The sequence below is a fragment of the Scleropages formosus genome, chromosome 17, assembly GCF_900964775.1.
Source record: "Scleropages formosus chromosome 17, fSclFor1.1, whole genome shotgun sequence".
In the NCBI taxonomy this organism is placed as follows: Eukaryota; Metazoa; Chordata; class Actinopteri; order Osteoglossiformes; family Osteoglossidae; genus Scleropages; species Scleropages formosus.
The window spans coordinates 7,469,107-7,494,847 of NC_041822.1; the positions used below are offsets into that span (position 1 = coordinate 7,469,107).

The following is a 25,741-nucleotide window of genomic DNA, read 5'->3' on the forward strand; positions in this document are numbered from 1 at the left end:
TGGCTGGGATGAAAGTGGCAGACTGCACGCATGTTTGTCTTGTGTAGAGCTGCCTCTGTGCTGAATTCTGCTGGTAACATGTCAAAACAGGAACCGGAACCAGCAGTGGAATTTCAATATGTAGGGTGAAATGTCATTTTCAGAGGATTAGGTTATCACTTAATATCTGTCTAATTCACCCATGAGTGGATTTAATGTAGTAATACTCAAGAGGTCTGTTTTTTCCTATCTCATTTCCGTTATTTCTTTTTATCACTGACTTCTGTTTTTAAAATATGATGAGAAGAAGATAGCTTTATTGTCATTGTATGTGTCATACCCCCAACCGCATGCCCAATGACCGCACCTATGAATACTCAGGGAGGCAGGGTATAAAGAGGGTGCCCGAATGCTCCACACTGCGGAACCTCATCTAGAGAAGACGCAACTTTCGACACTCGCAAGAAAGCCTCTTTCCCTGTTTCCCCTCTTGTTCTCGCTCTTTACCCGTCCTGTGTTCCCTCGGTTTGGTTTCCCGTTTCCTCGACTCTCACCTTAACCTAGGCTCTAGTGTTGTCTGCTCCTCGGAACAGCGTACGACCATCGATTGACCCCTGCCTGTCCCTCACTGTTCTATTGCCTGCCCCATTACATGAACACGCACCGGCGTTTGGATCCGTCAGCAGAATCCCTGTGAGCAACGTGACAGTATGCAATACAGTGAAATTTTATGTGACAGCCCTTAGAACAACAGCAACAGAAAAAACAAGTAGAGTAAAGAAAGAAAGAAAGAAAGAAAGAAATTTGATTAAAACTTTGAAGTCCTCAGCAGCTTTGGTGGGGTGGATGTGGGGGAGTAATGGAGGCAGCAGCTGGCTTTTATGATCGGTTTTCTGGTTGGGCAGGGAGGGTGTGATGGAGGCCACAGCTCTGGGAAAGAAGCCGTTCCTTAGTCTGTTGGTGCGGGATTTTATTGTCCCGAACCGTTTGCCAGATGCCAGGTTCAAATAGGGAGTGACCGGGATGTGTGGTGTCCTTGATACTGCCAGCCTTCTTCCTCAATCAACTAACCTACGTAGTGTCCGAGTTGGGGAGCTCCATCTTGACGATGCGCCGGGCTGCCTTTAACCACGCAATGCAGATCCATTCACTTGTCTTAGTGATTTCCATGTTTTATGTGTGAAAACCACAGAGAGAAAATAAAAGCCTATAATTACACATGAAGTCATATAGCACAGATGCTTTAAGAAGTGCAGCCAGCTGATAGTGGGTACCCTGTCTTTGGGGATCACATGCCAACACCACCAAGGGCAAAGAAAGAGTCCTTGTGCTGCCAGACTCTGTGGACCTGACCTGACCACAGCAACCTCCTGGAACCTCCTGGCTGTGTTTCTTCCTGCAGCTTGCCGGGATGCATGTGCCACCTGTGTGAATGACTTCGAGTGCACATCCTGTGGGGGCTCCCTGCTGATGAGTGGCCAGCGATGTGTGTCAGCCTGCGAGGTGGGCTTCTACCAGGATCACAGCCAGTGTGCACGTAAGTGACATATTGCTCCTTTCTGCAAATTTCAATAGCTCTTGTGATTATTTATGAGTCATCATTCACGCTTACGACCATCATAAACTTTTCCCAAGACATTAAACAGTGGCTAAGCTGGTGCCAGTGATGCACTGTAAGTAATTTGCACAAGTTCAATATTTTTCTTTCTGTCTAAAATGGAACAGTTCGTGATGAACATGAACAGCCCCTGAATTGCAGTGGGAGGGTCTGTGTGTGTCTCTGTGTGTGTGTGTGTGTCTGTGTGTGTCTGTGTGTGGGGTTACAGCACATCTCCTGGCAGTACACCATATTGTTTAGAGTGAATTTATGCTGAAGGGGCTGCAGATGCCTGAGGGATGAGTCACGGGGAAGGTGGCGCGCTACCGTGTCGATCCCGTGCAGGGAAATGTGCCAGGGCCTGCACTTGGTGTCATCCGTCAGGTTAACGTCCGGAGAGAGATTTGAGTTCACTTAGGAATGCTAAGCTTTTGACTGCCAAAAATGCATAAACACTTTCTTTCTTTATAAGTTTGGTGGCTTATGTACATATCCATGGATACAATGTATATTTACTGGAGCATTATTGCTGCCTCATCAGAAATGCAAAAGGCTGTGTATTTATAGCTTTTTGCATTTGAAAGAAATAATAAAATAATAAAAATAAATTATAAACAATACACACACACATTTTCCGAACCGCTTGTCCCATACGGGGTCACAGGGAACCGGAGCCTACCCGGCAACACAGGGCGTAAGGCCAGAGGGGGAGGGGACACACCCAGGACGGGACGCCAGTCCGTCACAAGGCACCCCAAGCGGGACTCGAACCCTAGACCCACTGGAGAGCAGGACCTGGTCCAACCCACTGTGCCACCGCACCCCCCTATTATAAACAATAATAATATATTAATTATTTATTAAATCTTTTCCTGTAGGCAGGTACAATTTGTATAGCATTTAATAGCTTGTTGCTCTTGGCCAAACAACAAATAAATTGGCTTTATATGAAATCTTTTTTTAATATTTCTATCTATAAATGTATCTGTAAAGCTCTGTTGCTGTTTTTTTTTTTTTAATCAAAATCTTTGCAACACAAGCTACCGACTTGAAGTTTAAAGTTCAGTATGATTTGTCAGTTTGTATATTATTGAAAAACTTTGTTTTTCAAGCCACAGTTCACTTACTATCTTAGATATTGATAGATCTGCAGTTCCAATATGTAACTTCTGGATGTGACACGAACACGAACGTATTTTACTGTAACGTCTGGACATGGACGAAAGTGGTGAGAATTGAAGCGTAGAGTGTAAATAAAAGAATAAGTGAAGTGCTCGAGTGATACAATAAATATGGGACAAAGAGATGCACACAGTGTTACCTCGACAATAAATGGAAGAGGTGGACGGGACTGGAGCGGGAACACAGAGGACTGACGGAGACAGGGATTGAACATGAGATGAGGATAGGGGCACGGAGGACTGGTGCAGACGGGACAGGGACAGAAACGCATGGAGAATGGGACTTTGAGAGAACAGGCACATAAACAAGGATCTTTTGCTGAAGGCAGCGTAATGCTTTTTAGTGATCCGCAACCTGATGGTACCCCGCAGAATGTTGCAGAAGATGTCTGGAGATGCAAAAAGAACCAAACTATCGATAGAGTTGTTCACAGCGATGAAGTTGTCTAATATCCAGCTGAGTTTTTGAACAGTTTTCATTCATTGGATGTAACATCTCATAATCTGACTCTGAAGACTGAATGTCAAGGAATCAAGGAACTTCATCAATATGTGACTGAAGCATCAATACTATGTGCAACAAGGTAGAAAATGTATTTATTCAGAGAATTCCAGTCATTCCATCGGATCTTCCATTCAGTTTTAAGCACCTACAGTTCTCTCTCATAGTTCGTTTTGCCATTTCCACTAACTTTGAACCTGGAGTCATTATGCTTTTCACAGAGCATCTTTTTGTTAGATGCTCATAAATATGGTATAAGAGAATCTCTTGTCAGTTTTAACAGCTTCAGATAACTTCAAGATAGACAAAAATACAAGTCAGGAGACATTTTCTAGGTTACTTTGCTCTTTTGTGTTGTACTGTTACATCAAGGCAATGACTTGCATCACATCTTCACCTTATTAACTAGAGCTATTTTATCGATATTACTTCAGTATGTTTTGCTTTTTTCCATTTGGTATTGCCTCCAGGGATTTAATCTTTAATTTTGAATCTGTTGGTTTTGTTCTTTTATGTAAGATTTATTAACTGTAAAGCAATGAAATAACTATAAATACTAGAGAGATTACTGCTGCAGTAACTGGCTGCAGAGCCATTTACTTTTCTTGTTAATATAGTTTACAATTATGAAAGTAAAATTAGTATTTTGTTGTAAAAAAGAAACTGTTATTTGGCAGTTTACCAGAAATGAAGTTACAATATAAGTTAAATGAAGATGTGCTTCATAAAATCAGTGCATTGCTAGCAAACAGTGCCCTCCTTGTGCTGCCATACAGATCATGTACATTTCTGTACTTTCTATGTGTACTGTACACTTAAGAATCCCATGTAAAAACTATGCCTCTCTCTAAGAACTATGCATCTATACAGCAAAGGGCAAATACCAATGAGAAAATAACAACAAAAAAAACCATGGTTCCTTTACAAACTCAAACCTAACAACTTCCATTCCAGGTAGATCATTATTGCTGGAAAGCAATATCCGGGCTACTTTCAGGGGGAGTCAGGTGCAGTGCAGTTTCTGGTGTCCTTGCACTGCTGCTCAGTGATGTCTGAGGGAGTGTGGCAATTGGGGCCCCCTAAAGCACTGTAGTGTTCCTTGGGAACGTTGGGTAGTGGCTCCAGTCAGGTCTCCTCATGCCGCTCGAGCTGCCTCTTGACAACCTCATTTATTAAATTTCCTCTGAGCCTGCCGGTTTACTGGACCTCATAAAAGATGACCTTTTGTTCTGTCTCATGCCATCCTCAGTTTCTCAGAAGCATTTGGGCAAAAGTGCATCAGTATCCCGCACTGCAAATAAATTGTAAATGGCAGCCAGCACTTGTAATCCGACACTGAAAACTTGACATCGCGTGCATTTCCTGGTGGACGGCTGGCTTTAGAGCTCACTCAGAATCCGTGGTCCACTGAGCAAAATAGCAGGGCATGAATGACTTCTCTCGACCGTCCCGCAGGTTGCCACAGCTCCTGCTCCCAATGTCATGGGCCTGGACCAAGGGACTGCCTGTCGTGTTCTGATCCTTCTCACCTGCTGAAAGATGGGCTGTGTGTCAGAGACTGCGGCCCAGGTTTCTACAGCTCTAAAGGGACCTGTTATGGTAAGGGGGGGTATGAAGAATACGAATTACAGTAATTTCACATATCCTATATTGCTCTTCATGAGATTCAATTAAGTGAAACTTGTTTTAAAAAAAAAAAAACTTTGGAAACCTTTAAAGTTGGGACATATTTTCTTTTAATGAGGTTTACTCATATGTGAAGAAAACCCCATGAATATGCAATGTTTCTAAATTTGCACAGTGTTCACAAGGAACAGAAACCTTATCTTTCCTATGATGTTTGCATCTTCAGTTATTTTCAGAATCGTGCTCCCATGAGTTCCAATTTTGTCTTTCTATAAAGGTACTGAAAACAGACTGAAGTAGGTTTTGCACTGGAAGTATTGAGTGGGATTTGCATTTAAAATTCTAATTATATTTCAAGTGTAATAGTTTGCCAGTTTGAACATCTGTAATCGTATGCAATGTAGTCTGGTTGTCCATTGTTCTCTTTCTGTTGTTCTTGGTTTGTATTTTCATGATTACTGGAGTCTTTCTGTCCCGTCTAGCTTATTAAATACCTCCCTTTGTTGATAGCTGAAATCATTCTCTTGTTCAAACATGCTGGTACTTTGGGTGCCCCCTAGCAATAAGACATTTCCATTTTTGTTTTTAGTATTATTAGCAAAACTGTTAATATGCTTGAATTAAGTTTCTTTCTGCTGAATTCACTCATGTCTGTGTAAATGTATAAGCTGTTTTCTTAAATTCCAGATTTATGATTGACAATTCTACAGCAGTATCTTTGTGTGAAAAATTCTTTGCTGTGTTTTTACTGCTCTAGCGTGTGACCCCTCCTGTTTGACCTGTTACCCTGACAACCCAAGTTGTATTAGCTGCCCCCCAGACTCGGCTCTCCATCATGGGAAGTGCGTTTCCCATTGTCCACAGCAATATTTCAGGGATCTCTATGGCAGGTGCCAAGGTGAGCATCTCTTCATTGCTGTGAAACTGATTCATGTTATATTGTATATACAATATTATTCACATCATATAGTATAAATCACACAAATTATTCATAGCTTTTTTATTTAAAACACTGAAAACTCTAATGAAAGACTGATGAAATGGTTCTTAGGATCCTTGGATCGTGTCTCATGTTTCATCCTTCCTTGTGTAATTTTAGTACAGTGCAATGTATCATTATTCTAAACTGCTGGCATGCTACACAATTCTTGCCCCAGTTTTGTAATGAAAGATGTAGTGAGTGTAATGATCGCCCAGTGGTATGGCTGTAAAGAGATGCTGATAACACAGTGAACAAGCAGAGCTGCAAATGGACGGCTTTGTTCTATGAGAGTCATGCTTTTTTTTTTTCCCCAGCATGCCACAGCTCCTGTGTAGCCTGCTCCGGTCCAGCCGCGCTCCAGTGCACCCGTTGTCGTGATGCTCTGGCCCTGCACCTGGGGCAGTGCCTGGACACCTGTGGAGAAGGCATGTTCTCACAGGATGGCATCTGCCAAAGTAAGGGCATCCTCAGTCGGGAATCATGCTCTCGAATCCGTATTTCACTGTAGAGGGTACAGCAGGTAACCTGTAGACTCAAAGTCATCAAAGGCTTGTGTTTCGCAGGCTGTCACTTATCCTGCCGATCCTGTGTGGGGCCCAGGGACTCAGACTGCACGCGTTGCTTGAAGCCAGAGGAGGTGCTACAGCCCAAGCATGTCCAGGTTGACCATGGCACCTGTTTCTCCACCTGCAAGGCCCAGTTCTACCTGGACATGGACCGTGTGTGCAGAGGCAGGTGTCTGAGAGTATACCACAGCAGCGCAAAATCGAACATCCGAATAGGTTACACAACTGCTCAGTCTGAAAACAGGTTTTTCCTTATTGCACTCAGTGGGCATTATATCTGATGGTTATTTCTTTTTATCAGTGTTCAATGTACTTTGCATTTTATATATATAGAGTTATAATTATAGTGTATATAATTACATAATTGTAGTGTAGTGGTATGTGTATATGTTTAAAAGTAGGTTTATATATTTTGTGCCAGAATAATAGTTTTTAATGCTTTGCCTTTTCTTTTCAACTGTAATTTAATGTAGACTTTAAAGTCATAGACATGCTAATTAAATTTGTAATCTTTATATAACATAATTTTGTATATCATCACTTGCCAGGTAAAATTAGTTTCATAATATTACAGTGCAGCCTGGAACAACACAGGGGCTTGAAGATACAATGGTGTTCATTGTGTGGAGAGAGCAAGCTCAGACAGATGCGTGGCTTCCTCCTGGCTCCTCTGTGTGGGGCGCATGGCAGTGCAGAATTTCCAACTCCCCCACCATCCCCCTGTTGACAGTTTATGTAAAGGCTTGAGGAGGAGTCCCCTGATCACTGGAGACAGAATACAGGATTCTGTTGCTTGACTGTGATCAAGTAGCCTGTCGACCGCAACAGGAAAGAGGAGAAAAAATGCTGTACCAGTTCTTCTTGGTTGGAAACGGGGCACATAAGGACCTGGCTAATGAGTCGGTGAATCATCGGTTGGAAAGTGTCTTTCTAGAAGGTCACAGTACCTGACTGTGATTTTTTCAAGTCTTGGCTGTCCTTCGAGAAAGTACTTTGGAATGCCTGCTAGAAGCATGTAAATAATTTAATATGCAGACCCTGTAACCTTAGAGAATTTAAATCAAGAAAACAAATCTGACTTTTACCCCAGTGCTGAAGCACAAGAAAACAGTACTGGTGAAAATATGACTTAAAAGAAGGGCTAGAAAACTCTGAAATCACTACTGTTCTCTGTCCTTGAAAAAGATAATCTATAATAAGCAGAAAAAGAAATGAGAATGATTTATTAATGGTCTGCTTCATTCTGTTATGGAGACGGTGTTGGTGTCATTGCCTTGAGTCCTCTGTGCTGCTGTGGGAGTTTAGAGCACAGCTTGAGCTGTGACATCTCTCCTGGTTAAAATATTGGCAGCATCCCCCATGCTTTTTAGTTGCTACCATGCCCACAGATGCTGGAGAGAACACCACGGACAGCCTTCCTCCAAGAGGAATAATCTTAAGTTTGTGTGCTTGTTTTTCTTATTTAGAACTAAATTGTCAGCTCCTTTCATGCAGAAATATGGCACACCTGGCTTTCATTCAGTCTGAGCATTCTGTTTTCTTAATCGATTTAATGAGTCACCTTGATGGTGTATATTAAGACAATTAAGAGCCGTGGCTGAAGTTAGACAGCTCTCATTTGGGAAGAGAGTGTGAGAGAGCAATCAATTCCCATAACTGCTGTCTATATCTCTACCCTGTTTACTTTGAACATACTGTGTGCATTTGGTTTTCACCCTGGAGGGAAAAACAGCAGCAATGATGCATATCAAACAGTGATTATTTGCTTCTCTTGTTCCTCACAGAGTGTCATGGTACGTGCTTGCAATGCACATATGGAAGTCATCAGAACTGCACTGCCTGCATCCCCCCACTTCACCTGCACCAGGGCCAGTGTCTCGAGAGTTGTCCCCAGGGCTTCTACAGCCAGGATGGAGTCTGCTATGGTGAGGGCCTTCATTGTTCCTCAGCTGCTGACAACCAGTAGCCTCTGTGGTCAACACAGAAGAACCTTCTGGAATGTTATGTCCTGGTCTCTTCATATAGAGAGTGAAGGTCTGAAACATGAACATTGAAGGAACTACGTTTATATGTTTCTGTTGTATGAAGTGTTTAGTTTGTTTTCTCGCAGGTATACCTTACTGTATCTGTTGCCATCTGTTACTAGGGTTGGAGGTTGCTGTTTTCTGGTTATAGAAAACTTATTTCGAAGCGTCTGAAGACATTTTGCAGCAGTTGTTGCAAAACAATCTTGATTTGTTTGCCTAGTTTTTTTGATATTGCGCTGGTCATTTATAAGTTCTTTGGTCACTTTTAATGGAATTCTGCCCCCCGTTCTTCCTCCAGCCTGCCACCCATCCTGTAAAGACTGCTTTGGCTCTTCTGAAGCAGACTGCACAGCCTGCCTGTCCCAGTCCCAGCTGTCCAATGGCCACTGCAGGACCAGCTGCCCCAAGGGACAGTACCTCAGAACTGTGGAATACTGTGCTGGTGTGTAAAATTATGTCAAACAGGTCCACTGTCTGTGGGTCTGGTGGGTGTGGGGTGAATTTATAATCCTGTAGTCATGTGATCGAGCCCTGGGTTATTCCGTAGAGCATCAACCTACAGGAGTGCCCAGCTAAAACGATGTAAAAAGGATATCTGCTAAAATACTTCTCTCAGCTAAAAAAAAATATACTGTTGCAATGCTCTTACCACCTTCTTCTGCTCTATCAGTTTGATGAATGATGTTAATATGTTGGAGAGTTTGATGCTATAATGTATCATTTCTGATATAAATGAGTATTGATTGAGTTTAATCTGTTGCTACTATATTTTCTACGCTGGTAGAGTAGGACTCGTCAGGAGGAGACTTTATGTTGCAGAAATGACACATTGTGATACAGATGAATGATAACTCTTATGACAGTCATTAGTTTAACAGGTTGACGGGAAGTCGCAAAATCTGCATACTGACTCTGCCTGCACCAGAGGGTTTGGGTAAATGGAATAAGATCTGCTCTGAATCGCTGCTGTCACTGCAGAGCTGAAGTTAGGAATCGGTATCTCGTTGTCGTTTGAATGGAAAAAATATCTTTACGCTAGATATGTTTGTATGTATGCTGTTGCACATACCTTAAAGGTATTGTGCTTCAAACTGTTCTGTCATATCCATTTTTGCTCAGGACAACTCGAGCAATACCAGATACCATCCCTAAACATCAGATGGTTAGGAATGTTAGGGAGGTGAATTAAATTATCAGGTTTAATTGAAATTTTGATTACTGTGATCCTCTGGTGAGCAGTGCGGAAAGGTTAGTAAAATAAGATCCAGGAACGTAAAAGGCAAGTTTTATGGCATTAGCCAGGCCTTGGGTCTACTCTCTTCTCTCCCAAAATAACACCATTGGAAGATAGTGCTGAAATGATAGGTGTCTGCCATGTACAATCACATCACAGAATGCCTTGCATTCTGGGTTTGTCTCTTTCCCTGGCTCTGTGTCTCTGGCTGCTCCGTAGCAGTTCCCCGGAGCTGTGCTACATGAACTTTGTGTCACAAAACATGTCTTGTTGCATTAAAGAGAACATGCATTTTTGCTTTGGTACTTGCAGTGGAACTTGCATACTTGTGGTAGCAATTTCTTTTTGTCTGTGTTTTTTTTGGACAGTAATCCAGGTTTTCACGATTCATTCCTTTCAGCAAATAAGAATGTGAAAAATAAGAGCATTGTCTAAAACCCAAAGCTCCTATATTTTATGCCGATAACATGAGAGGCTGCGCTATTAGTCCTGCGAGAGAGTACCTTTATGTTGGGTAGAAGCAGGGTTGAATACAAATATAGCTCCTGTACCTACTTAATCTCCTTCTTTCTGCAGGCTGAATCCTTGGCATTGTCTTTTATTTTCATTCAGACTTTTATCTGTAGGTGTTTATCGCTCAGTTTCTACCCTGGTCCTTGACAATCAGATGCAGGCAGCACAGATAAGATTATTGTTCACCTTTCCCTGCTTCCTCCTCCTTTCTCCCTGTCAGAATGCCATATGAGCTGCCAGCACTGTGTAGCTGATGTGAGCAGTGACAGCAGCGTTTGTCTCTGGTGTAAGAGTCCGCAGAACTTGCTGCTGAGGGATCGGTGTGTCCCTCGCTGCCCTGCAGGGTACTATGAGAGCCATGGAGCCTGTAAAAGTAAGTGTGACTCGAATCTAAATCACTGGATTACACTGTACTGTACCTAAAAGGGATGCAGACAGATACATATCTTTCTTATACAGCCGTTAAATAAAGCTGTTTTGTGCGCCTTTTTGTTTTAGGGCAAATTTTTAATACAGACTTTTCCCACTAGGATGTAATAACTTTTTAGCAAAATAAGCAGTACTTTTAAAATTCACAAGCACTTAAATTGATATTTATTTGCATGATGCCTTTGTCCAAAGCAGCTCAGAAAGTTAACCTATAGTGATTTATCCATTTATATAGCTGGAAAATTTTTACTTGAGTAATTCTGGATAAGTACCTTGTTCAAGGGTACTACAGCAGGAGTGGGATCTGAACCTGTGTCCTTTGAGTATAAGGCAGCAACTCTATCACGATGCCCCATGCTACGCCAACCTGTGCTGCAGATGTTATGTAGATAACGCTAACAATAGGGCTACAAGACAAAAGAGTATAATGCTTTCTCTATATGTTTCAGTCTTTATTGGGAAGTAATGTTGCCTAACGTGGAGGTGTTTCTGCCTTTGTAAGAGTGCCACTTCTCCTGTGAGAGCTGCAATGGCGAGGACCCCTCCTCCTGTACTTCTTGTCCTCCCCCTATGTTCCTAAGCCCCTCTGGCATCTGTGCACCTATGTGTCCTTCAGGATACTTTGCCAACATGGACCGAGTGTGTCAGGGTGGGTGCCGAGCAGCGCATATCTCAATAAATCCAATGAGAGACTTTGCCGTGATTATTTTCATGCTGGAACATCTATCCTGTTTCATTCACTCAAAATGTAAATCGTATCAACTGTGTGTTATTTGCAGCTTGTGACAGCCAGTGTCTGACATGTGAAATGGCAGGAGTGTGCACGTCCTGCAGGAACCCAGCAAAAGTTCTGCTCTTTGGAGAGTGTCAGTACGAGAGCTGCGCTCACCAGTACTACCTCAATTCCACCACTCGCACATGCAGAGGTAACGTTGTCACAGCGCAGTGCTTCGTTTCTGCTGTAGCCAGCGGGTACGCTGTGATCTCTTTGTCTGTCTGAGAATGCATTTCTTCAGTCTCAAATTTATTTCAAGGACTGAAACAAATGTTACTTTTTAGTGCTGTACACTGGGTCCCTGAGTTACGAATTTCCAAGTAATAAACTTTTCACTGTTAAAACTTATTTGAGAGGTATTTGAGAGTACTTTTGTTAAATAGAGCTAGCATACCAATTCAAATTTCACACAAAAGCTTAACCCATTTGGATGACGGATACACACACACACACACACACTTTCTGAACCGCTTGTCCCATACGGGGTTATGGGGAACCAGAGCCTACCCGGTAACACAGGGCGTAAGGCCGGAGGGGGAGGGGACACACCCAGGACGGGACGCCAGTCCACCGCAAGGCACCCCAAGTGGGACTCGAACCCCAGACCCACTGGAGAGCAGGACCCGGTCCAACCCACTGCGCCACTGCCCCCCCCGGATGACAGATAGTGATGGCCAATCTTAAGTTTGTCAGCACTCTGTTCTTTCTCTGGGTCATAAATTCCCAAGTAAGAGCCCTAGAAGAGGCAGGCATGTGCACAAGGCTGTTTTTCCCAGTGGGATAGAGAAAGTCCAAAAAAAACAACGCTACTGCCTCCCAGCCCATCCAGCAGTCATGTTGCTCATATTTACACACACACACACACACACACACACACATTTTCGGAACCGCCTGTCCCATACGGGGTCGCGGGGAACCGGAGCCTAACCTGGCAACTCGGCGTAAGGCTGGAGGGGACACACCCAGGATGGGACGCCAGTCCGTCGCAAGGCACCCCAAGTGGGACTCGAACCCCAGACCCACCAGAGAGCAGGACCCGGTCCAACCCACTGCGCCACTGCACCCCCTGCTCATATTTACATTTACAGTTATTCATTTTTCAGATTCTTTTCTCCAAAACAACACAGAACTCAGAGTAAACAAAGTGCATTTCACAACACACCAACAGTTGCAGATGCACAGATGATTCTCAAAGCACGGTCAATTTGTCCAATCCCATCATTTTTGCTGGCGCATATTAAACTTGCAGCAGTGCGTAGAGTTGATGAGGAGCCCCTCACATGCTTCGCGTCTCATTTGAGTTTATTTCAATTAACAAACCAGCTCTTGGAACCAATTAAGTTCATAAATAGGGGACCCACCGTACATGGATTAGTGTGTTTCAGACTCCATTGGATTTATTCTCTATTATTTTGTCAATGGATCCATGTTATTGCTGAAGCTCTTCTCTTCGTTGGAGATTTTGAGATTATGTTGGAATGGCAAATAAAAACTTTAAACCGAATGTATTAATGTTCTGTACAGCAATGTACACTAAATTAAATATGTATTTTTTGCATATTCAGTCATTTTTTTGTTTTTGGAATTTCTTAAAAGCTTTATATTGGTATTGTGTGGTGCCGGACAGTTGCGTTGCAGGAGAAAAAAACACAGAAAATGATAAACCAAGATTGAAGGCATTGTGGAATTTTTCTGTTTATTTAGTACTTACCCAGTCCTTATCTAAGTACCCTTTGATTCACCACAGGCATCGATCTTTGTGTCATGCAATTCTCCATAATGTATGCTTATGAAAGGAAACAGTTAATTGTGCAGTTCAGTGTTTAGATTCTAATTACGGAGATGTGAACACAGATGTGGTCCTGTTCCCCTGTACTCTTCTTGTTTTCCAAGAAAAAGCGGATTTAAAGAGATTTGCTTTGGTTGGGAGGCATAAACCACCATGGTAGCCAAGGAACAAAACACACAATACCTTCATTACAAGCTTTAGAAAGGTAATGTAGGAAAGTTTCATTTCCTGAGAGTGATTCCAGCAGGTGGTCGACCAGGTGCTTAAAGCACATTGTTCACGCGCTGGACAAAACTGCAGCTTTCAGGAGCTGAGCAAAAATGAAATGAGATTGAGCTGTTGCCTTGTCAGCTCTGGGAAAGAGGATATGGAACAGAAATTGAATAAAAGTAATTCATACAACTCCAGTCTTAAAGTTTGCAGTGCTTCTGTGCTTATATTGCACTTTTTACTGGAACAAATAACATATTAACATAATAACATAGCAACATATTAAATGTCACCAGAATTTCGTGACCTTGAGCTGCGCAGTCTTCAGCAGCACACCCCTTTAAATATGCTTTGGAGAAGGGTTATTTGTGCTTTTTTGGAATTTTGCAGTACTTCAGCCGTGTATGTTCACCAGCTGTCATCATTGCTGGGTTGACCCCCAAGGAGGTGGTCACCTCTGCCTTTTTCCAGCTGCACCATGAAAAACGGGCGGTAACTACATTTTGTCAAGAGCAAATCATTGGAACACACATGTCTGGGTGTATTGCAGAGTGCGACTGGAGCTGCAATGCCTGCAAAGGCCCACTGCACACTGACTGCCTTCAGTGCATGGAGGGACATGTTCTACAGGATGGCGTGTGCATCCAGGACTGTGCAGAAGGCTCCTACCAGGAGGGGGATACCTGTCTAAGTCAGTACTGTACTGCCCATTTTGGGTTTTTTAGCTATCTGTTTTGTTGGTCGTTATTATCAGGGATTCTGAGCACTTCTTAAAACGTTTAAAGACTGTGTTATTAATTTGTATTTAGTTGACACCTCTGTCCAAAGTGACTCACAATGCCAGATACACTACACTAAGCTACTTAGAGTCTCTGTGATCTACACACCATACAACAATGTAACACAGATACTCAGTCACATAAAGATGATTAGACTTACCCATACATTTGCAACACATCTTTAGACTGTGGGAGGAAACCAAAGCACCTTCAAGAAACCCACTCAAAAACACAGGGAGTACCTGCAAGCTCTACACAAAGTGCTAGATTTGAACTGATGTCTGAATCCACAGCCCAGGATAAATGAGGCAGCAAAGGTGTAGAAACTATGACTGTGGGTTGATCACAATTTCCTATGAATAGAAATGTATTTGTATTACAGTCATGCCTTGTATAATGTCCTAGATACGTTCTGAGAAATATGACGTTGTACGATTTGGACGTTGTTCAAACAACCCTTTTGTTGTTGTTGTTGTTGTATGGGAACAGTAAGTTCAGTCAATACCTGTACAACTTTACATTACTGTACAGTACTCGGTACGCTGCCTTGGTATCAGCACTCGCCGACTCGCCGCTGACTTTAACATTATGTAGCACATAGCAATTCTTAAAGTATTCTTAAACTATCCAGAGCTAGCGGTAAATTCTGCATCATATTCGGGTCCTGCCTTCTCTTTCAGCATCTCAAATAAACTTTTTTGCCTTAGTCGTGATGGTCATGGTGCTGAGAGGGATTCACTTTTGTGTTTGATCTTCGATCCACGTACTCAGCAACTTTCCCGATACTGGGCCCTCCCTCATCTTCGTCAATCTCGTAGCCTTCGTGAAAGCAGACCCCTTCACCGCGTGAAGAATTTTTTTTCTTTGCTTTTCAGGATCGTCGTGATGGTCTAGTGTGACTTCTGGAAATCACGTGCGATAGCGTTGACCAATTTTCCACCTTCATACTGTCTAATAATCTTTGCCTCCTCATCCAAATCAATCCTCTTCCATATCTCCTTGCTGTTGCTATCACTGTGGCTGGTTGAGCTCCGTTTTGGACCCGTTATGAACTTAAGTGTGGATGACTTATAAAAACCTGAATATGGAGACAGGATAATGGAACAAGATACGCAGAGTAAACTTGAATGAACGGGATGCTGCCCTGCTGCAGCGATGCTGCTAATGCGTGATCACACACGTATTGTTGTACAGTACTGTACTGTACAGTAAACTTTTTATTTTGTTAATAAGGTAATAATGATTCAAAGTACATTACAATAACCTTCAAACGTAAACCAGTTACACAGGTGTTTATTATGACTCAAAACATATGTATAGTGTATTATAGACTATAGGTAATTTAACGTCGTACGCCCGGCAGCACAGTCACCTCTCTGGGCAATCACGTGTGTGCGTATGGCTGCTTAAAAGCCGCTTGCATCCGCTACCTCCCTCTGTCTGAAATTCTTCTTTAATTTCTATTCTTTTCTTATGGGACCATGGACGTATAAGCTAACGGATGTAGTTCGATAGGACATTATGCGGGGTATGACTGTTCTCTCTTGCTTTCATGTCATAACAGTAATTAAAAACGTGTTCAGTTATCCACTTCTAAATACTACAATTAAGTCAGAGCCACTGGCTTTCCAGCAGGTTTTACAATACAACATTTGAACTGGACACTGCTAATCCAGCCTCACCAAAGAGCTTCACAACTCCGGCACATTGTGGGTCTGTCTGTTCTTGGTGTAGCCTTGGGGTCTGTGGGAAACCTACAGCTTTTGCTGATTTCCTCATCTCTCTGTGTGTCAGGATGTGATGAGCACTGCGAGGACTGTCAGGGTCCAGGCCGGTGCAGGAGATGCCAAAGGTCCTTTGTGACACTGAGAGGGAGGTGCCTTCGGGAGTGTGGGAGGGGCTTCTTTCTGGATTCCGCTCTGCAACAGTGTACTGGTGAGTTCACATTCCCATGGTTAGACATGGCTGATACTGTCTGGCAGAAAGCTGACAAATGTGTCCAATTATGTGAGCTGAATGGGGAATTAGCCTTGTGATAGATTATTACAGCAGCAAAGATTTGGGTGAGTGAATTAACTTGGGAACAATAATCTTTCTGATTGACCTCTCACCCTCTGTTGGAATGGTGATATCAGGACAATCACATGGTAAAACACTGCAGAAGTCTGAGTGTCACTATCATTTATATTGTATTTGTGATTTAATGTGACTCGGCTTGCAAACCAATAATTCTCCTCTTATACTGTTTCCTCAACAAGTGTTTCTCTTTCCCAGCTTGCCCAGCAGACTGTATGGTATGTGAGGGGATTCAGCGATGCAAAGCGTGTGGTGAGAACACCTTCCTCAAGGATGGGCTGTGTGCTGCGGACTGCGGACGTGACTTTTATGCCGATGCAGTGAATAGAATCTGTCGAGGTACAGTGCACCTTTTGCTTTAGGGATTTCTTTCTCAGTCTTCCCCCCGATGAGCTTATCTATGACACTATGAACCATCTCTTGCATTTGACACTTTTCTCCAAAGCAACTTACAATATTAAGCTACTTGCAATTATTATCAACCCGTTTATACAGCTTGGTAATTTTTCTGGAGCAAATTAGGGTAAGTGCCTTATTCAGAAGTACTGTAGCTGGGGTTCAAACCTGTAACAGCTGCCCCTGGTAGCATACCTCTTACAATGCTCTGCAAGAGAAGCTAATACAGAAATAGCAAATATATATTTAGAGCACAAGTGCCATGTGTTCAACTCTGGCTCAGTCTGTGTGAGGTTCTATATGGGTTCTTCCGATTGCTCTTGCTTCCTCTAGCAGTCCAAAGACATGCATTTCAGATGACCTTTTCACTGAAGTGCCCTTACTGTGAGCATGTGAGGGTGTTTGCAGGGGGCGTGTTGGCTCAGCGGGCTTGGTTGACTCCGGGTCTGGGGTTTGAGTCCTGCTTGGGGTACCTTGTGATGGACTGGCATCCCATCCTGGGTGTGTCCCCTCCACCTCCAGCCTTGCGCCCTGTGTTACCGGGTTAGGCTCTGGTGCGCTGCGACCCTGCTGGAGACAAGTAGTTTCAGACAGTGTGTGTGAGCATGTGAGAATGAATGAGTGCGTGTGATTGCCTGTCAATAGACTGGTGTCCCATTCAGGCTGTACCCCATTTTATGCCTTATGCTATCAGGACAGGCTGCAAATAGTCATGAAATTGCATTACGAAAAGCAGTTATCAACAGTCAGTAGAGACTTTATTCGATAATGTTTGGAAAGTGAACTTTAGTATGTAACAATTGAACTTGAATAGTATCTCAGAACTTTTAATTCAAGTGTGATTGTTTAAGACAGTGGCTTCAGAGGGGCTGTGAAATTCCCAAAAAGCTGCAAATGGGAGCATTTTTTTTTCATCCGATCTATCTGCAGATTTCTCAACTGATTCTCTATTGAAACAAAATGTGCTGCACTCAAAACGTTTGTAGAATTGGTTTAAAATGCCATGTTTAAAATTACTAATACAAATAAAAGTAGAAATATACAAGAGATTTTACTACTGGAAAAATCGTCAGATCTTCTGTGTTTCAGCTGATTGATTCCCCAGAGTTATCCCTAAGATTATCATTGCACAATGGTTACTTGAAAAAATCACTTTTAACTTATTTCACTTTCTTCATGCATGTTGTCTATTAATGTCCTTACAGTGAACCGCTATGCACCAGTACTGCACGTGAAGAACTCCCTGCTGGTAGGGATTGGCGGAACCAGGCCTCTGGACCTATCCTTGATGACGGCTCAGGACCCAGATGGTGGTACAGAGAGCTTGATTTTCAAGCTTATCCAGACTCCTACTAACGGACGTCTTTTCTACCTTGTGGATGGGAAAGAGGCAAGCTTGTACAAGGAGGACACCTTCACCTACATGGAGCTCAAGAATGGTGCCGTTCGCTTTTCCCATAACAGGGATAAGTCACAGTGAGTCATCTTGAACATCCCTTTTTTCTTTCTCAAATGATCTCTTTGACTATCATGTTTCAGTCACTGCACAAGGATGAGATTTCTTTGTTTGTGATTACTGGTAGTCAAATTACATTTGTGGGTGCCCCTACTTCAGCATGACTGCAAGCTTGTCCTGGGAATTGATAAAAACAGGCTTGATTCTATGATTCGTAACATATTTTAGTTTATCTTTTACTAGTGTACAGCTGTAGTAGGAGTAGTTAGGGCTTCTCCCTTTGGACCCAAAGGTTGCAGGTTTGAGCCCCACCTCTGGCTGTAGTACCCTTGACTTACATTAAATTGCTCTAGTAAAATTATCCAGCTGTATAAATGGGTGAGTAACTATAGGTAGATTAACTGTGTAAGTTGCTTTGGAGGAAAGCATTAGCTAACTGAGTAAATGTAAATGTACTATAAGCAGTTTACCCCCCTCTACACTTGCCATTTCTAGTGGCAAGCACTGATGGTAGTGCTCCTCCAGTTCAGCATCCATTCAGCTAATGGCCATTTCACACATTGCAGATTATGCAGCTCTATGCATGGACATAGCCACACATTTCCCTACAGGTGATCTACATCTCAAAGCATGGTATGCCCTGTACAACTTGCTCTATGCCATTTAGGAAGCCTGTGCATACATTTAAAGGATGTACTGTCTGCTACTTTAAGTTTTAATCAATAGATTCATTTAGACTGTGAACAGGTTTTCATTTGGGTTCAGATTGCTGCTGCAAATGACTTAAATCTCTACTTGTTAGTTACAGTCTGTAATGCCCAAAAACTGTGTGCAGTAATTTGGAGGGATAGTTTTCATTTTAACATTCTTAACATAGTAACGTTTGCCTTTGGCCATATTTTAAAATGATAATATTTAACACTGTGCCCATTGTTACAGCTATACATTTTAGTCGGCTGCCTGGGTCCAGTGGTTTTCTTTTTCTGTAAACAGGATTTGTGTTTGGTTTTCAGAGTTCAGGTGAAGCCTTTGATGCTTATGTGTTTAGTAGAGAGGAACTAGTCCTCTGTCCATTACCTCAGCACCTTGAGAGAGCTGATCAAACCTAACAATCCTGTCCAAGGTCCATTTGCTCATGGACATTGCTGTTCTCCATGGTTCTCACAGGTCACAATCAGCCACGGTCTCAGCATTTTATTCTTCCTTTTTCTTTAATGTGCCGCTGATTGACAGGCAGTCCCGTGTTTCTGCAGGCGTGGACACTTTGTATTGCGGGCAGCCGACCCACATCTTTCCTCTGAGCCGAAAACCATCAATGTCCAGGCAGTTTCACTGCAGGTAAATGTGCCCAGACCGCCTCTCATCCAGGTAACACACGATAGCTTTAGTTTTTATCTGTACTTCCTCAGATAGCAATGCCCAGTAGGACAACGTCTTAGCACCTTCACAACCGGATGTCTGGCAGGAAGAAAAGGGGCCTTTTTAAGTTTGTTGGAGAGACAAGTTTTATAATATAAAGATGCAGCTCCCCTTATCTGATGTGTTAACCTAGTGGGATGGAGGTTACCGGGGCACATACAGTACAGGGTCTTGCGATGCATGTCATTATGTGGTTTGATTACTACTGATACCATATGTCATCACATATGTGATATCACGTGGCATCTTTTTTTTCTGTCAGAAATGAGGCTTTTCTTTGTGCGTAAAATGATGTTTAAACTACAGCTAAGCCTTCACACCTAAGATTATCTGAGCAAGAAATGCATAGCTTTACGGTAAATTCTAATTTGATACTTGTTCACACAGACCTATAATAAGATTCAGATTTTATGTAAGGATGTAAGGAATTACTAGTATTTTCCTTTATGTCCTTTTCCTCCTCCATGCTCTCAGGACAATGGAGGTACTCACAAAAAGCTGTGATCACGTATTTGTCATTTTGTCTTATATTTTGTCAGTTTCTTACAACCTAGGATTTTTGAAAAAGCTTATTTTATGGCAAGGTGTTCAGTGTCATAAGGGAATAGGTGTAAACCTAAATGTTCTGCTTCTCTGATCTGGAAATCAAACTCACAATGAAACAGAATAAAACAATAAATGTTTTCCTTTCCCCAAAGGTTTCTGCATTTCTGAGATCCATGTCATGACAGACCTCACCATACACAACCCCCCTGGTCTCGGTGGAACTGGGAAACATGAAAGACAGACCTTTATCAAGTAGCAGTCATGTCAGGGCATGCAGCAGGGCAGTGTGTTAGTCTCAGCCTCCTTCTAAACCGCAGCAGCGGTGTGCATTTCCTGTCACAACATGCCAGCCTGGCATAGTCTCTAGGCTTTTCTGCTTGAGGTGAGCAGTCTGGCAGCACTACAGAAGTTCTCCTCCAGCTGGTCACGTTTGACTGGAACGATAAGGAACACAAAGGCATTCTCAGCCCACTGTGTTGGAGGACAGTGGTGTGGGCGGTTCTGTACTGGTGGTCTTGTACTGAACTGAAGCATTTGTGAGGATGAGTTTCATTCAGTGTGTGAAGTGCTCAGATTCCATGTTGGGATGATTGTATCCCTAGTCTCAGGGCTGTTCTTATTCAGAATGCACTTTTAAATATGATTTCAATCATTTGAATATAGTAACAATGTCCTTTTTGTACTTTCCTTCATGTCTGACAAAGAACTGCACTTGCAGAGTAGGTGGTCTGCCTCTGTTTCAAGACTGGGCTGAAAAAAAGCAGGCTCACTACAACAGGGTAGTCTGTGTTTATACTCCTGATCGACATGGTACGGCTCAAATGCTGCTCACTTATGGAAGCTTGGCTTAACAAATTCCTCTTGCATCAGCACACCATAAAGCATGGGGCCACAGATGATGGGCCATACTTGACAGTGCAAATATTTAGTCCCCAGCGGTGAAGACTGTGGAGAACAAGTTCAGTCCTTCATATGCTGTCTGTGCAGCAGTTCATTTAGCTCTCTATGGTTCACAGGCCCCGCATGTGGTGATCAACCAGCCCGTGTTGGTGAACAGGGGAGAGAAGATACTCATTACAAGTTCGGTGCTGCAAATTGAGGATGACGACAACCCTCAGGATGTGCTGATCTCAGTGCAGGATCCACCCCGACATGGCTGGCTCGTACATCTCCATAGTAACCGGTCACTGCAACACTTCCGCCTGGAGGAGCTAGTCCGCGAACAGCTACAGTATGTCCACGATGGATCAGACCAGCCACAGGATAGGCTACTACTGCAGATCACCGATGGCTACAGTTACCAGAATCTGCTGGTTCATGTTCACGTGGCGGACACGGTACAGTACAAGGAAGACTGCAATGTATTCTGTTTGCTGTATAATACCTGACAACAGGTGTGTTCTGCAGAAGCTGTTGTGTGGTTCAAGACAAGCAATATGAGATTAGGACCCTGGTCTTCATGCTGTAACACAACTGGCAAAGCACCAATACATCTTATGTGATGATCACTTTTGCACAGCGCCTAGGGGAACTGGAACAAAGCAATACATGCTGTCACAGAGGTAATGTCTAGACAGATTGTGAGCATCTGTTGGAGTCACATCAGATCCCGGCCAGGACTTCTGGGCTGCTTTGCCCCCAACCCCCAAAACCGCCCACCACCTCCAGCACCTTCACCATGTTTGGCCCTGCGGGCTTCTAGAAGCATCTGTCAAATTAGTGCTTCAGCAGTCCTAACAGCTTTTCGGATTAGCCTCAATAGCAGTTGTGGGATTTTTAAAGGCCCGCTCTCAGGTTTCTTTCCTCAAGTACCGAAAGGCATGCAGGTTCTGCAGGAGACTGTAATTCTCGCGGATTGTTGTGGTTTTGAAGAAGTTCATTTTGAGTTCACCTTTCTGTCCAACAGAGTGAAACAATGTGAGTTTACTTTTTGTTTTACTTCATTTTGAGTTTAGCATGGCAAATCCTGTATGTGAATTTCCTTACAGATGGGGTTTGCCATGGTATTGATGGAATAATTAATATAGCTTCCTTTTGCATCTGAAGTATAGAAATAGCGGGGGCGCGGGGCGCGGTGGCGCGGTGGGTTGGACCGGGTCCTGCTCTCTGGTGGGTCTGGGGTTCAAGTCCCGCTTGGGGTGCCTTGCGACAGACTGGCGTCCCGTCCTGGGTCTGTCCCCTCCCCCTCCGGCCTTACGCCCTGTGTTGCCGGGTTAGGCTCTGGTTCCCCACGACCCCGTATGGGGCGAGCAGTTCAGAAAGTGTGTGTGTGTGTGTGTGTATAGAAATAGCTTTATTTGAGGAAATCAGGTCTCTATAGAGTAGTTTGAAAAAAAATTCCATTCTGTATTATGACAATGCTTTAAAACTATCTGCAAACCAGCTGTTCTCAGATTTTATGTCTAATGTCAATGCAAACATTACATTTCTTATTTTTTTTAAGCTAAATGTCAAACTGTTTATCAGTCATGCTTTCTCTCAAGTCCCCATCAAGCAGCCTCACACCTCTGGAGGACGAGTGTGTGCAGAACTTGGGGAGATACATTGTAGTGTGCACATGGCGGAACACAAACTGAATGTTAAAAGGGTTCAGCACAGGATCGCCTTTACGGTGGTTAACTCGTCACAGCAACAGAGGTGCAGTGGTGCCAAGACCTGCCTCTGATGAAAGAAGTCTGGAATGATGGATTATTGAAAGGCCTGTGCAGCACAGAGGGTTTAATCATGCAGTGATTGATTTTTTTTTTCCCCTTCCCCTGGGAAACATGTAGGTCATCTCGAACGCTCCACAGGAAAAAGCTCCTGTGTTCAGTTAGTCTTTGTATGAAATCGTTGCACTATTCAGCTTTCAAACAATAGCTGACTTCTTTATTCCATGGCAGTAATAATTAATCTAAGATGTAGATTGGCACCCAGGCAAACGTGCCCATTTACTCACGTTGACACTTTGATGTGAGAGTGAGGCAGAAAACAGCTTGGGTTATCTGAACACCAACATTCCCCCACCACCACTACTGGCACCACAACCTTGCCTTAAAACTCCTTATTACACAGGATTATCATCTTTCTAACAAACATCTGAGCCAGACTTTTAGTTTAGTTCAAGTCATTATATGTCCTCTAATTTTCCAACTGAAATATCTCAGTTTCAGGCATTATACAGTAATTACTAATTCAAACTCCTCTTTGTATTTTGCATTTTTAATGGAAGTATGGGGAATATCTTATGTCTAGACTGTACAAATTTCCAGTCCTAAGTTATTACTCAAGGGTTCCAGTAACAGTGGAAGAGTGAGACCAGGAGGAGAAATTTTTTTTAAGCTGCCTGCACGTGGAGATCTGAATACCAGTCTCTGCTGATAAAATCCCTTGAAATGCTCCACACTCAAGGACCGGAGATGTGCTCATGTGACTGTTCTTCTGCGTGTTTGATGCCCTGGGAACAGAGATAGTACTGAGATCTTCTGGGACTTTTTCTTTGTGTACTTCAATAGTCTTGAGGAGGAAAGTGAGGGGCTGTGTTCCAACAGCAGTTTCAATAACTGCTAGATGGATAAAATCTGGCTGGACTCTTTTTCCGTAAAACCTGTGACATTGTTTTATGCCGCCCAATAATTATGTCCTCATCTGGAATGTAAAGGATGTTTTGTGTGCTGCACTTTCACAGACTGGTCACTCTGCTGAGAGGATGTACCACCCTACTGCCTGGGTCAGAGAGGGTGGGATGGTTCAGATCACCAGAAACCACCTGAGACCCAAGATTATGGGCTCCGGTGACCCCCCGTTGCTCTACACCATCACCCCTTCCAAAGAAAGCCTTAGATATGGTACAGACTCCAAGTATCTGCCATACAAGTGTGTTTGCTCATTTGTGTTAGTTGTTTTGGACCTTTGCACTGAGAGGCTCTCTAACAGGCTGATTCAAGTCAAATATTTTGCTCTTGTGTATAAGCTTTCATAGAAAGAGCTACAAAAAACATAAGTAATGTTATGTAGAGGAAGGAAAAAGCATTGCGATAAACAATGTGGACTGAGATGTTACAGGTGTTGCAGGAGTTAAGGAGATGGACATATGTAATCATTTGAAGTTGCATGTGGTTTTAAACCCTTGAGCACCTTCAATTGCTACCGTTAAAATATCCAGCTTTATGTACGGGGTGAAATGTAAAACAGTGAGTTTTATAAGTCACCTTTGGATACAAAAAAAATCTGTTGAACAACTGTAGTTGCACTTGATAGCAAGAAAACCCTATTCCTCTGCTGCAGGTGAGCTGGTGCTACTGGTGCCCATGCCAGCTGACGGGCCTGCAGATGGGTGGCAGCGCTTACCCGATGGCCGGGCCTCTGTCCCCACCATCTCCTTCACTCAGCAGGATGTTAATGAGGGCATCGTATGGTATCGGCACTTTGGTCCCGGGGCCAACAGGGACACCTTTGAGTTTCAGGTGAGCTCATAACTTTAAACCACACACATCAAAGGCTCCAAAAGAAAAGAATTCTTTTGGATGTTATAACAAGCCTTTATTTTCTTCTCATCCACCAAAAGACTCCTCAAAGCGTATGTCTGTTTTTCTTCCGGTTGCTGATTGCTCAATATTTGTCTGATGGGAAGGGTTCAAATTCTATGGTGCCTAATGGATGGAAGCAAAGCGCTGATGTTGGTCACGCTTGATGTTACTTCCACCAACAGTCTCATTCTGTCTCACTCTCACTATATCAATTCAGGATCAAATTAATGCATCAATCAAGGTTATTGGCACACAGTGCACATCACATTCATTCCCCGACAAATGGCTGAGTTACATGCGGCACTGAACCACCTCCAGTTACAGTTGGCAGAAATATGTTTACTATCAGCCAAAGTAGAAGTGTTTATATTTCTTTACACTTTTTAAGACTGTGCTTCAGATGTTTCATATTAATTCTGCTTTATAATATTGATAATGTGCCCAAGTACTCCCACGTTATTTAGCAGTGATCCTGAGATATCCTTATAAATTTCTAAATTGTCTGAATGGTTAAAATGTGTAACTTCTCAAATTTCTTTGGTCTTTGAGAACAGTGAATACAGCATTATACCAGTACTACAGAGCATTTCACCCACTCATACCGCTACAGAGGATTTCAAGTGATTTATTACTTAAATCAGTCATTACAAAATAGCTGTCCCTCTGGTTTCAGGATTCAATTCTTAACATATGATTTCCATGTGTTGTATCCAGCAGAGACACTTGGTATTTGTAGCTGTGCTGGTTATTCTCTTGGTGGGTTTGCGATGTTTTAGGTATCAAGTGAGGACCAGCCAGACATGCTCAGTGACATTCAGACCTTCTTTATTGGTGTGGTGCCTGAGATCCCTGGCTTCCCCCGACTAGCCAAGGGGTCTGACCTGCAGATCACAGTAAGTGGCAAATTTGGTGCAGTGGCAATACACACAGAGGATTGACATGTGTTGTCTTTATTGAGGCTCTTTGCATTCTTGTCCTATTTTGTTTCCCATGGCAGGCTCTCGAAGACCGTGTGACATTACTAACCCCCTCTGCTCTCTCCTTTGTGGATGAGGAGACACCGAGTGAGAAGCTAGTCTACAACATCACCAAACTGCTGTCTAGGGATCAAGGTGAAGTAAATCTTTAGTATTAATTAATATGTGTTAGAC

At 43.0% G+C, this 25,741-nt stretch overlaps 1 protein-coding gene across 1 annotated transcript in view; it reads left to right on the forward strand.

Moving 5' to 3' along the window:
* fras1 (Fraser extracellular matrix complex subunit 1) overlaps positions 1–25,741 on the forward strand; it is a 101,451-nt gene that overhangs the window by 48,632 nt on the left and 27,078 nt on the right. The window contains exons 14-33 of the mRNA XM_029259455.1: positions 1,382–1,516; positions 4,715–4,858; positions 5,643–5,783; positions 6,182–6,322; positions 6,431–6,598; positions 8,218–8,358; positions 8,759–8,902; positions 10,428–10,580; positions 11,139–11,285; positions 11,416–11,562; positions 13,961–14,101; positions 15,984–16,124; positions 16,464–16,604; positions 17,867–18,137; positions 19,371–19,455; positions 21,099–21,419; positions 23,750–23,909; positions 24,349–24,527; positions 25,367–25,483; positions 25,588–25,702. Of these exons, the coding sequence (XP_029115288.1) occupies positions 1,382–1,516; positions 4,715–4,858; positions 5,643–5,783; positions 6,182–6,322; positions 6,431–6,598; positions 8,218–8,358; positions 8,759–8,902; positions 10,428–10,580; positions 11,139–11,285; positions 11,416–11,562; positions 13,961–14,101; positions 15,984–16,124; positions 16,464–16,604; positions 17,867–18,137; positions 19,371–19,455; positions 21,099–21,419; positions 23,750–23,909; positions 24,349–24,527; positions 25,367–25,483; positions 25,588–25,702 (3,132 nt within the window). The remainder of the gene's footprint in view (positions 1–1,381; positions 1,517–4,714; positions 4,859–5,642; positions 5,784–6,181; positions 6,323–6,430; positions 6,599–8,217; positions 8,359–8,758; positions 8,903–10,427; positions 10,581–11,138; positions 11,286–11,415; positions 11,563–13,960; positions 14,102–15,983; positions 16,125–16,463; positions 16,605–17,866; positions 18,138–19,370; positions 19,456–21,098; positions 21,420–23,749; positions 23,910–24,348; positions 24,528–25,366; positions 25,484–25,587; positions 25,703–25,741) is intronic.